The 13,162-nt window shown below is 43.7% G+C and overlaps 1 protein-coding gene across 6 annotated transcripts in view; it reads left to right on the top strand.

Annotated features, from left to right (window-relative positions):
* Nucleotides 1-11,349, top strand: part of NR1H3 (nuclear receptor subfamily 1 group H member 3) — a 30,418-nt gene extending 19,069 nt beyond the window's left edge. For all 6 annotated transcript variants that reach the window (XM_068945772.1, XM_009682769.2, XM_068945774.1 and 3 more), the window contains 7 exons: nucleotides 1,319-1,585; nucleotides 4,301-4,509; nucleotides 4,780-4,959; nucleotides 5,382-5,481; nucleotides 7,976-8,089; nucleotides 8,933-9,027; nucleotides 9,431-11,349. In XM_068945772.1, the coding sequence (XP_068801873.1) occupies nucleotides 1,319-1,585; nucleotides 4,301-4,509; nucleotides 4,780-4,959; nucleotides 5,382-5,481; nucleotides 7,976-8,089; nucleotides 8,933-9,027; nucleotides 9,431-9,577 (1,112 nt within the window). In that variant the 3' untranslated portion in view covers nucleotides 9,578-11,349. The remainder of the gene's footprint in view (nucleotides 1-1,318; nucleotides 1,586-4,300; nucleotides 4,510-4,779; nucleotides 4,960-5,381; nucleotides 5,482-7,975; nucleotides 8,090-8,932; nucleotides 9,028-9,430) is intronic.
* The last annotated feature ends 1,813 nt before the right edge of the window (nucleotides 11,350-13,162 follow it).

Below are 13,162 nucleotides of genomic sequence, written 5' to 3'. Positions count from 1 at the left end.
TTAGCAGAATAGGAAGCAAAGCTGAGAGAAATGATAAAATATTAAAACCAGAAGCATGAAAATCAGACGTGCCATTGTAACCCTGTTGCCGCTCAGGAAACACAGCAGCCTTGTCCTCCAAACCAAACCCTGTAAATTAACTCCGGTATAAAGACTCTCCAGGCATATCTAAACATAATCTAGAGACTTGTCAAGATCATGCTGTTTGTATTCTTTATGAACAGCTACCACAGAAAAATCTGTAACATCTTACAGAAAAGAAAAAAAACATGCATGATGAGCTGTGCTGAAGGACATGTCAGATGTCAACATGGCTAGAACTAATGGAATGAAACGAGAGATGGCTGGCGCATTCAGGGGAGGGAATACACGATAACGTAGGCAAGCATTTCACTGGAATTCTTCAGGTGAGACACGTCAGAGCAGACCAAAGATGTTTTCAAAACATACAGCAGATGACTGGATTAAGATCCATCAGAATGACCCAGGAAGAAGTGGGACCTGCTGCACAAGACCTTCTAAAATGTGACAGTAGTGAAGGTCTTATGTTTCAAATGGCATAAAAAGGTTTAATGAACTGTCAATGTGAGAGCACTTTAGTCTTAGGAGTGAGGAGCGCTGTTCTTGAAGAAGACAGGATTGCTTCAAGGTTCCACAGATTCATAGAGCTTTTGCCATGTGCTGCTCACCTGCTTTTTGGCCCTAACCCCACAAGGTCGCTATTTCCTAGCTTGACAATTTCTCCCATTTTTCCATTTATGGAGACTGCCTATTCAGTCTGCTTTCTGTAGTATCACAATTTTCAGTGCTGTTTTTCTGTGACACTTGGGCTGCTGAACCATATTTCTTTATCTTTGTGTATAAGAGTATGGCAGAGAATAAAAGTAAGAGCCCTGAGATGAATTTTAAATAAATTGATTTTTTTGGGCAGTCTGAGCTCGACTTTCTTGCAGCCCTTTCTCGTGTTGCTGACTGTCCCTCCTACTGAGGGAAAGTACAGAAGAACATCTGACCCGAACATGTTTCAGCTCTTTCAGCCTATTTAGGACTGAAAAAAATCTAAAGCTATATCTGCTTATATGTTTGAAATGAAGTTGTTTCAACAGTGGCTATAGTTGTTTGTCACAGCAGATATCCTTGCCCAGAAGAGGAGTCTGAAATGGGAGGATGGATCTGTTTATCTGTGTGTTTGGGAGGTAGTGGGTTTGAGGGAGGATATCAGTCATTCTAAGAAATGTGGCAGTCAGCTGCAAACACCATACTTCCCTCGTGTGTGTGTGTGTTTTTTTTTTGTTGTTGTTATTGTTCCTCTCTGTAGAAAATCCTCCCCTGAAGCGGAAGAAGGGTCCAGCACCTAAGATGCTGGGAAATGAAGTGTGCAGCGTGTGTGGGGACAAGGCCTCAGGCTTCCACTACAATGTGCTGAGCTGTGAAGGCTGCAAGGGCTTCTTTCGCCGCAGTGTCATCAAGGGTGCGCAGTATGTCTGCAAGAACGGTGGCAAGTGCGAGATGGACATGTACATGCGACGCAAGTGTCAGGAGTGCCGGCTGCGCAAATGCCAGGAGGCAGGCATGCGGGAGCAGTGTGAGTGCAGGAAACGGTGCTGGCAGGAGCACCATGGTGCTGGGACAGGAGGCATGTGGGACTGGGCTGGTGGCCAGTGGGCGTAAGGAAGGAGGCAGCGTGCATGCTTGTGAGGGTCACGTGCGAGCTGTGCATGCTGGAATGTAGGTGGCAAGTCACTGAGGGCTCAGTAGGGATTAAGTGGAGAGGTGAGGCTGTTGGTGGAACAACACTGATCTGCTGAGAGCTGCAGCCCTGCTGTATTCCTAGGAATAATCCTAGTTATTTTTCTTGCATGAACCATGAAGCTGCTGTTTCTGGATTTCCCACAATGCTTCTGCTCATATATCAGGGACAGCCCTACCCTGCCAGGTTTCAGCCCTTTGCTGGCCAAACTGACCAAGTAGATGCTCAGCTAATGTAAAAACTGTGTGATGTCTCCTTCCTGGCATTCAATATTCAGAGCAATGATGAACACAGTGTATTTCAAAAACATCTTTATTAATATACTTCTGTAAAATGAATGATGCCCCACTGAGCTTCATCAAGGAAACATGCCATTCCATTTTTTTGTGAAACATGTTGCGCTTAACGTATGTAATCAGTATCACACTGGTCTGGAGCAGCATTGCAGATGCTGCCTTTGCTCCATTTCCATGCTCCCTGCTCCAGAGAGCTACAGAACAGATTTATTTGAAAAGCTACATAGCAAGGCTACCTATCCACCTTGCTGCTTTTCTGTTGCAAGTAGTTTCCAGAGAGCTTCAATGTATTTCATGTTTACTCATCATCTTGTGGTGAAGGTAGAGGGTGCACTTCAACTCAGGAAAATTAGGCCAGAAAGAGTCTTTGTATCATTATTATCAACTGCTTGGCAATTCTTGCAGACACTGTAGTCCCCACTGTAAATTTGCCTTGTTAATCTTGACAGGAATTGAGGACTTTTCTCCCCAGCTGTTTCACTTGGAAGGACGTTCCAGAGCTTCCTTTTGCTAATTGTTGGAAACATTCTTCTAATTCCCAGACTGAAGTTATTCGTGGCCAGTTTATATATGTTCTTGAGCCAGTGTGCACCATGAGGTTAAAAATTCCTTTGTGGAAAACTGAGTGAACTCAGATTACTTTGCATTTACCATGTCATTGGAGCTTGCACATAGGCAGTTCCCAAGACACATTGACACTTGGTAGCTTGTTACTCAGCTGTAAATTCTTGGTGTGTCTGAGCTATAAGATGAGGGACTGTAATTGCATGGGTTGCTTCCTTCCCTACGTAGACTAATACTGTGACAAATACTGGCATTCTCCAGTCTTACAGATTTCCCTCTAATTTAGTAATTGTATTGAATGCCTTTGCTGTTTGAATTGTGATTGTGTGTGTATGTGTGAATGCGTGCGTGCGTCCACGTGCGCTCTCCCCGTTGGAAGTCTGGGATTAAGATTACTCTCAGCCTGAATATGTTACGTTCTTTGGCTTTCCCACCAATGCTGTGTATTTTAATTTCCATTGCAAACACACTTTCACAGTAGCCGTCCAGTTCTTGCCTTCATGTCTAATGTGATTCTTCTGAGAAGTGCAAGAATATATTTGTTCAATTTTGGGGCCTGCTTTCCTGTGTAGCAGCCATGTTTCCTTGTTACCTTTGTATAAAAAATGTCCAAAGACTCTTCTAGTGTCTTTTTAATCTTGTTTGCAAGGTCAAACTTTATTTTGTGATCTCTTTCTCTTGAAGATACAGTTTTCTTTGCCAGTCAATCCCTTTTCTGCTTTTTGTTCATTCATCACTGACTGGTAGGATGATTTTCTTGAAGATAATGTTATAATCCAGGTAGGTTTTATAGTTTCTCTTTCCTTTTTTTTGATGCAGATTGCAGATAGTTCTTACAGATTTGACTTAATAACAAACTCCTCAACATTCACATCATTGAACTTTTCAGTCCAGTTCACTTAGTTACAGGCCTTCAACAGGTTTTTGTATTTAAATTAACTCGTGAGCAACTGGTCCAATAAGATTTTTCACAACACATACCCCTCTCTGAGTTGTTTTACTCCTTACAAAGTTGCATCTAAGTGGTCACGACCCTTTTACTTCATGACTGAAGAAGACTTCCAGCTCTACTCCCGAAGGACTTGCATTCCTCCTTAGAAAGATTTATACAGACCTATTATTTTATTATCCGTCTTGCTTTATGTTAGTTCTTTACGCTCTGCTGCAGCTCGGCTGCGTAGAGGATTGTCCTTTCAAGCTCCAACTCCATCTAATACTGACTCTGACCTCTTAAGAGGAACACGAAATGATGCAAGCTGTTAATATAGCGATATCAGAAAAAGACAACACACTAGGACGGTATAAAATGTATTGCACGACTGTGACATGCGGAGAGGGCACCACTTGGAATCTGTTATAACATTACCTTTTGGGGACTTGCCTAATGGGAGGAGCCACTGTTGCCTTTCTGACGTCTGCAGGGCAGCATGAAGGGAGCTTCTGTCCTTTGTGATCGTTTTGCCGGACAGTACCATTTCAAAAAAGGCAACGAAACAACTTAAAGTGGGGAAAAAGAGGGAGAAGCAAACAAAAGTATCGCTGCCTGCTGTCTATGTCATATATACTCTGATGTGCCAGATACAGGCAGCTATAAACCCTGCCTCTCTGTCCACAGCATGCTCCCCCATGTTTAGTTTGGTTTCCACTGTACTCTGATGTCATGCTTCTCTCTGACTATTCCTCCTTTTAGATGTTCTGTCTGAAGAGCAGATCCGGCTGAAGAAACTGAAGAAGCAGGAGGATGACCAGGCTCGGACAGTTGTGGTGCGTCCAAACCCTCCGCATCCGCCAAGCCCATCCCACAAACTGACGCCTGAACAGTTGAGCATGATAGAGAAGCTTGTGGCCGCTCAGCAGCAGTGCAACCAGCGCTCGTTCACAGACAGGCTCAAAGTGACGGTAAAACCTCTACCGGTGGACCCAAAATCAGAAAAGTGAAGTTTGGGAACTCGGGGTTGTGAGAAAAGCATATGGGAGAAGGGAGATACTTGAAGAATTGGATCTGTAGGCTGAAGTTCTGTAAAGAATAGCAAAGGATGAGTTTCCAATGTGTCTCAGTCATTTTCTTTCTCTGTTCACTTCATCTTTTGCATCCCCATCTTTCTTCCCTCTCTCCATCTTTCACATATATACACTGTCTCCACTCTGTGTCTCTTCCCATCCCCACAGCCGTGGCCCCAAGTTCCTGATCCTAATAACCGTGAAGCGAGGCAGCAGCGTTTTGCTCACTTTACGGAGCTTGCAATTATCTCTGTGCAAGAGATTGTGGACTTTGCTAAGCAACTGCCCGGCTTTCTGGAGCTCACCAGGGAAGATCAGATTGCTTTGTTGAAGACATCTACAATAGAGGTGAGAGTTTGGCTCCACCACAGTACATAATAGCAGAGAGGAAAACATTTGGAGAACCCACCTGGAGAACTAACTCCATCCATTTTTCTGGGTGACACACTGAAAGAACCTCACCTATGGGACCATTACTCCAGTGCCAGACTATTCTGGTAAAGGGCCCCCGAGGAGAATGGGGGAAGAGCCTTGGTAGCGGTGAGCAGGTATTCCCCTTCCCAGGAGCAGACAGTGCAAAGAATACAGCAGGATTTACCTTGGAATTTTGAAGCATTCTGAGCGAGAGAAGCGTGTTTGGATTTTGTTGTTTGATTGGCTTGGTTTGGCTTGTTTTTTTCCAATGAATGCTTTAGCCCTCAACAAACTATCAATGTTGTAATGTTTTTTGCTGTATTTAAGTCAAGTGTATCCCTGACCTCTGGTTTCAGGTGATGCTGTTGGAGACGTCTCGACGCTACAATCCAGAGATAGAGAGCATCACGTTTCTTAAGGACCTGAGCTATAATCGGGATGACTTCGCCAAAGCAGGTGGTGCTTTAGACAGGTGTTTCTTCCTTCCCTGTATCTCGTGTTTCTTCATCCTTTCCTTGTGGGCTGCTGAAATAGTATATGGGGCTTTGGAGTGGAAATTAGGTGAGAGGTTTAGAACAAGACCAGACAGGTGTTCCCCGCGTACCTTGTTTGCTTTTAACATAGGATATTGGCTCAGTTCACATCTTTCTAGGTGTGAACTTGCTTTGGAAAATTTGGATTCTTACAGCATGGAAATCTTTCTGTACGGAAGACTGGAGTCTTACAGTATGCACTTGAGTGCACTTCTGGTTGCTGGTAGAAGTAAGGCTGAAGTCATGCACTGGGTCACTCTCTGGGGTGCCCTGCCTGTGATGTGGGTGCTCCAGCCGTTAGCTGTCTCTGCATGCAGGATGTGCACCCAGGGGTAGCAGCTGGTGTAAACTTCCTGCTGGTAAAGATCTGATGCGGGTATGTGGTCTTAGAGCCGCATCAGATCACAGCAAATCAAACCCCAATCTTCTCTTTGCACTGTATCACTTGGTAATGTAGATGCATGCTCTGAGTGATGACTTTATCATGATTGTATTTCAGTTGATATGAAGTCTGTACTGTGTACTGAAGATCCCTGCAGAATGCTGTGGACCTGTCATTAGCTCAGTATATGATGATCAATGATGATATGATGATTTCTGAAGCCTTTTTTTCCAGGAGCAATGAGTATCCATAATTTCAGATGAAGTAACAGGAAGTATGTGTCTTCGGCATTTCTGAAAACGAGACTTTGGCTGTCCTTCACGTGATTTTTTCGATTCCTTGGGTAGCTATTTAACTGTTTATACTTGGGATGGCCTTTACTTAAGATTTCCCATCCAAGTATGCCCAGGAATTCCTGACACTGGCACTTCTCAGCATTTTGATCTGGCCCAGCAGCACTATGACTCTGCTTGTCTGTCAGGGCTTGCCAAGCTTTAGTGTTTACATGGTTGACTGAGAGCCCATATGAAATAAGAGAGGAGTGGCAGCTTATGCGAGTTTGTTTCTTCCAGTCTCACTGTACATAATGACTAAGCTGGAAGAATTAGGTTTCAGCCCTGTAGGTCTTATTGTCAAGGTTTCTGTTTAAGACAGTCTGCAGGCTTGCCCACTGGGAATTGATTTGGAGGGCTGCTACTTCTAAGTTACTGGCTATACCTCCTTTTCTTCTCTGCTTCTCTTTGTTTTTTTTTTTCCCCCCCAGCAGCTGATACATCCCTCACCTGACTCAAAGGTTCTCATTACAAATCCTGGGAATAAATAAGAGCTGTGGAAAGAGATTTGGGGGGGGGGGGGGGGGGGAGGAAACAATTGAAGTACTAGGATAAGTGAAGGGGAGCGAGTAGGAGTTCTGTTGCTTAGGGACCCTGTAGCTATGCAAGGGAGGGATGAACCAAACCCAGCACACTCTAATAGCAAAAAGCTGGGGCAGTTCACAAGCTTCATGGGATGAGCCATGGTCATTCTTTTTACCTGCCACAGACAAGCTGACAATGCTCCAGGCCACTGATGGCCTTCTGTGAACCTACTGCCCTAGGATGCCTGCACTCACTGCACTGTCAAACTGTAATAGTCAGATTCTTCTGATGTGGGATCAAAACTATAGGGGTCTGAACTTGGTTTCTTTTTTTCAGGTTTTAATAAGTACTTTTTCTCCTCCTTTTTTTTTTTTTTCCTCAGGTTTTTAGGGAGGCAAAAAGCAGACAGCCAGAGAGATTCCCTCTGTCTTGTTCTTTCTTCTCTGATGCAGTTGTACTGCAGGAAATGAGAAACTCGAGGCCTTGTTTTGGGGGAAGGATTTAAAACTTGCAGCATGTTTGTACAGCATACAGCACAAAGAAACCTAATGTGGCAGTTGCTGCTGTATGCTATGACAGAATGAATGCCAATACGTTTTTGCCAGACTGCGTTTATCCAAAAGGTGATCAAAGGCCTAAGTCACACTCTGCCTCAGCTCCCCCAGCTTTTGGAGCTAAAAGAAGTGGGATATTTCAGGCCTCCTGGAACTATATTTTTCAGCTCAGACAGGCTTCAGCTGAATCTGGAGCATGGGATTAAAACTTTTTTTGAAAGCATGAGGGCTCACAGATTTGAAGGAGATAATGGTGTGAGTCAAAAGTTTGGATTCCCTACTTGTGGGCTTCTGACTTTTTGACAGACATCATAGAATTGATGTCATTTTCTTTTAGGTATTACCTGTTAATGTCCTGTGGGACATCTGAGGCTCTCAGAAGACCTATAAATAGTATCATTTTATGTTTAGGGCCTGGCTCTTCACCCACTGTTACTGTTGCTCTCTGGTAGTGGTTTGTTGTGAAGGGAGGTTTCAGCTGCACTTGGGACACAACATAGAGGTGTTTCCTCTGCACTCCCTGATCTATTGCAGTGGGTTTCTGAAAGCTTATTCTGTGAGTGAGAGAAGCAAGAGACAAATGCCATTGCTGAGCCTTACCCTCTTCTCCTCTATTTGTTGCAGGTCTGCAATTTGAGTTCATTAACCCCATCTTTGAGTTCTCAAAGGGAATGAATGAGCTACAGCTCAACGATGCTGAATATGCACTTTTAATCGCCATCAACATTTTCTCTGCAGGTAAAAAGCCAGGAAGGACTGAAGAGCTGCAGCACTGAGTTGGGGGTAAAGAAAATAAGAGTTAAGAAAGGTCACAGGCTAAAGAGGAGTTAGAGGGTATAGGACCTGGGGATAAGTAGCGTATTACTACTTCTGCTCATTATACTCTGAATCTTCTAGTGCCACCTCCACAGGAAGTCAGATACCCTGCCGATGGAAAAAAATGTATACCAAATGGGACAATATTAATCTTCCTCATTTAGAAATTGCTATTTTACTGTCCCTTTCCTGTGCTTGCCATGCCTGTGATGTAATGCAAGTCATGTGACATGAGTGACATCTAGTGGTCAAGTAAAAATATTTTGGATGTGAGAGCAGTATAACTCTGAGCCAGGAAAGGGCTTTGCAAAGAAGCTGCCTCTCTACTTTGCTTCTGTTTTCTGTGTCTTGTAACCCAAAAGATCAACTTTTTTTTTTTTTTTTTTGTCTTGTCGTTACTGTTTTCCCACTGGCTTAGCTTCTGGAGAAACTGTCCTATCCCTTTCAGAATAACTGCAGCTTCTCACCTTCCCTGGGACAGGAACATGAGACCAAATACATTTAGACAGTGCTATTTGGTCTCTGTAACCTCCTACCTCTATATAATTCAGATCAGACTCACCATATTCTGTGAACATGGCTGAGAAACAACAGTTACAGAAAAATGACATGACAGAAAACTGCTGCAGTCCTGGATGACTCTCCTGGCTGTGCTGGGTGAATGCTAGATGAGGTTTTGGGGAAGGAGCATACTGAGGGACTGGGGTTAGCCTCAAGTGAGGCTGTCTGTGGCAACATGCTCACTTCTAACCTGCTTTTTGGCAGACCGACCGAATGTGCAGGACCAGTCCCTGGTGGAGAGGCTGCAGCACACCTATGTCGAAGCCCTTCATTCTTACATTTGTATCAACAGACCAAATGTAAGTGCTTGACTTGAACATCCCCGGGAGTGATGCAGACTGATTTTTGTGCTTGTGCAGCCACAGTTCCTGCAGTACCGCCTGTAGCGGTTCTCTTGCCATCTGTATGCTCATGCTGTATCCTTTTGTGACTGTGTGGTAGCAGCTATAAATGGAGAATCTGTGAGATGTCACAATCTGCTGTCCTGTATAATGTTCCATAGTTTAGCCGTCTTGGAAGGTCTTGAATCTGGAGTTTTGGGGCATGGTATAGTGTTCTGTTCCTTCCTTCACACTTCCATCTCCGGCTGGTTTTAAACGAAGTTAGGATTCTGTTTACGATGCATCATCCAGTGTTTATATGAGTTTTTTGTTTGTTTTAGTGTGGATTTACTAAGAGCTGTCTTTTTGTGTGACCCTGCAGGACCACCTGATGTTTCCACGGATGTTAATGAAGCTGGTCAGTCTTCGGACGCTAAGTAGCGTCCACTCTGAACAGGTGTTTGCTCTTCGGCTGCAGGACAAGAAACTCCCTCCCCTGCTCTCAGAAATCTGGGATGTGCATGAGTGACCGCATGCTCCCAGGGCACTGATGTGTTGGCATAATGCCATCTCCCAGCCTTTGCTAACGAGAAGCCAGCCTCCCCTCTCCAAGGCACTGCACTCTAGGCTAGGCAGTGCAGGGAGTGATGGGTCTGGGATTTCAATGATGTCATGAGGCTATGTAGGAGGCAGCTGGGGTTGATTGGACGGGGAGTTGGTTTCGATGTAATGCCCACACCCCAAATGGATAACGTGAACATCTGAAAACGGTAGAAATGAAGACCCTCCCCATATACACATACACCTCTCTTCAGAGTCTCTTTCTCTTTTCTAAGTATGTCCTGGGGATTTGCCCACTGATCCTTTCCTCTCCTGTTGATTATGAAAGTGAATTTGCAGGAACTTGCCAAACCCTCTCTATTGAGAGTAATCCAGCTCAAAAGGCTTTTGCAGGGTCCCCAGTGTACCTGGATCTGAGGAGCTCAGGGAAGTCAATGTGGATGTTCTAGGGGTTTCACTGGGTTTCCTATAAGTAACATCTCTTGTATGTGCTGCCCTTTGCAAAGATTCCCAGAGAAGTAGCTGTTGTTATTTCTTTATTGTGAGACTTCATCTCTAGAGTTGCCCTTTTGCTCTGGCCTTCCTTTGGGAAGAGGATTCCTGGAATGTGTAGTGCCCTTTATCTAGCAAGGGAGGTCCTTGGGTATGGGAAAGGGACATTTATATACCAGAAAGGTGTCAGGCATAAAGTAGTGGATTTTTATATAATGCATCACCACTTTATCTTATGCTGATTCTCAGCCAGTTCACTTTACTTTGATTTGCTAACAGCTGGAAAACTGCACTTCAAAACAAGTCGGGATATAGATTTTTATATTTGGGGGTGGAAGAGAAGAAAGGAATTTGGGAAGGACTGGTACCTAGGCAAGGCAGGTGTGGTGGAAGGGTCTCAAAAACTTCCAAGAATTTGGAGCATGTTTGCATGTGTTCCAAGGAGAGCATGAAGATGTATCAGCCAAGGAGAGAGGACACGCTGCATTTAGTGAGGTATGGGCATTGCCTAAACTATGGGCTACACAGCTCTCAGATCATGTGCTGCAGAAATGCTGAGCGTAACCAGATCTACTTGCCTTTCTTCCTTATGCCAAAGTCTTTCCAAGGTACTTGGCGATTGGAATATGGACGTCCTTGCTGTATGAGGAGTGCCGATTGCTCTAGAAGGACACTTGAGTCCTGTATCCTTTGTTCCCCACTTTGGGCATGCTGAGAATCCACACTGGGTTTATGCCCTAAGTCCTTAAGTATTCACATCCATAAGTATTGTAGGATTTACGGCGATATTTTATCTGATGGAAGAGAAATATATTGTTGCAAAAATATGTTCCTTATTTTCCAAGAAACAACATCTTGTGGCTGATCTCAGAGATGTAACCTTAAGTATCCTGGTAGCTTGGTCTCAAGAGTCTTCTCTCTCATAGGGGTCTATGTTTGCTTGCCCGGTGAGCATCCCAAGAGTCTAGGTTCACATGGCTCTTTTTTTTTTTTTTTTTTTTTTTGGGCTGTGTATCTGAGCGCTATGCCCGTGGTGAGGGTATTGTGTCCATTTTGCACTTGAGGTTGGTCCCCTGCCACTGGCCTTCACTCTGCACCTTTGTAAAGCACTTGTAACAATCTGTAAAATAATCTGTTGTTTTTTATAACTCATTGCAATTGCAAAATTTCTTGTTTAAATCTGTATTTTTAACTAATCTGTTTGAGAAATGTTAATGTTTATATAAAAGAATAAAGCCTAATACAGGATTTTGACGTTCTCTGTGCCGTCATTAGGCTGGGGGAAGGTGGAGTAAGTTCTTGATTTAACAAACTCCAAGCTAATAAGAAAGTGAGGATATCAGTTGGGAAGAGGCAGGAAGCAGAGAGAGAAGAACAACAATGCAACTCTAGGCAGTTTCTTTCAACCTCTAGTACTAGATCTTAGCTTGCTGTGCACCTTGCTGTGTGCCATAGTTGGCAAATGGGCGAAATGGATTAAGTATACATCATGAAGACCATGCATTATGCTTGCATAGTCCCTCTTGATTTGTACAGCTACTTTCCGAAATTAACTCTCTTGTCCCATGTGGTCCACTCCATTTGCTGCATAGCCTGGCTCCACCAAATTGAAACATCAGCTTATTGTGCTTCTGGTTGTTGAGCAAATTATGCAGAATCCTAGCTGATGTCTAGTGCACATACAACAGAAACAATTAGCTTAGGAGAAGCAACAGGAATAGCAGTTCATATGAACTATCTCAAATAGAATAGTAGAAAAAGGGAAGGCAAAGAGCTGTCCAGCTCTTTGGAAGTGTTTGAAGATCCCCTGCCAGGGGAGGGGAGGGGGAAATTGCCATTTCAGCAAGTCTCCAAAAGATATTCTGCTAAAACCTCTGCATTACTAGAGTATAAATTTTTGAGCTCCACAGATACCTTTGTAATTACTGAACCAGATAAGAAGGAATAGGAATAGCACTATAAGAGATGGCAGTAGGGTATGAGTGGAGAGTAATGAGCAGAGCTTGAGAGCTCAAGCCTGCCCTGGGTGGATTAGAGGGCAGTTGGGCTGTAGTCCAAGGATCTGCTAGCAAATGAGGCTGTCAAGCAGAAGAGGCAGTAGCAATGAAGCTGCTGTCAAGTAAGAGGCAGTGGCATTGAAGCTGCAGCCCAGTAAGCAGCTGTGTGCTCTATCCTTAATTTGAGGAGAAAAACTGCATGTAAACATGAGGGATTTCTAAGTCACAACCAGTGACATTGCTGTAGAGGGCAGTGATGAAAACAGTGACTTCTCTTGCCTCTTCTGACTTCTCCATCCCTTTCCACTGTCATATAATCAAAGATGTGTCCTTCATGAAGGTATTCACATTCTTTAAAGTGTAAATCAGCATAGAATTAGTTTCTAGTTTTACAGCAGCTTCCCAGGTCCGTCCAAGAAGCTCAAGCGGTGGGAAAAACTTCTCCTTGAGATCAGTGGCCCTTGATGTCTTAATATGCATATTTGCAAAATCCCACTTAGGCTTGAATGAGACTCAGTCCTGACACTGTAAGTCTATACCCTGTTTCAAGTTAATTTTGCTAATTTGGTCACTGTAAAAATCCAGGGGTATGTGAACTAGTCTACTCTGTGTGATTGCTGTTGAATCTACCCTTATGCAATGACTGTGCTTGCCCACAGCCTAATCAAATAGATGGGGGAAGAGGAGGAAAAGATGGAAGTATTTATGAAATCCCAGTTCCACTGTAAGGGGAGAATAGAGACTTTGAATGTCAAATCCAATGTCTTACCATTCTGCGCTTTATTGCATGCTTTTTTACCGCTGGGATACTTGTGGTAGTTTTGATTGCATTTTGGCTTATTTTAGTAATTTTGGTTTTGTTGATAAATGGATTTGGTTGTGCAGTGTACTAGTTTATGAGAGCTTGTAAAAATTCAAGAAGCTACATCTCAAGCTTTTAATAATTAAATTCTCTTATGACCTTAAGAAGCCAGTAGCAAAGCAGCAAATAAGTAGCTCAAGGTATACAGAGATCCTGAAAGTCCACAGGATTGTGTCTCCTCGTTGCAACATACTGCTTCCTT

This window comes from Struthio camelus, chromosome 5, assembly GCF_040807025.1.
Source record: "Struthio camelus isolate bStrCam1 chromosome 5, bStrCam1.hap1, whole genome shotgun sequence".
Classification (NCBI taxonomy): domain Eukaryota; kingdom Metazoa; phylum Chordata; class Aves; order Struthioniformes; family Struthionidae; genus Struthio; species Struthio camelus.
This window is presented reverse-complemented; position numbering and strand designations above follow the sequence as displayed.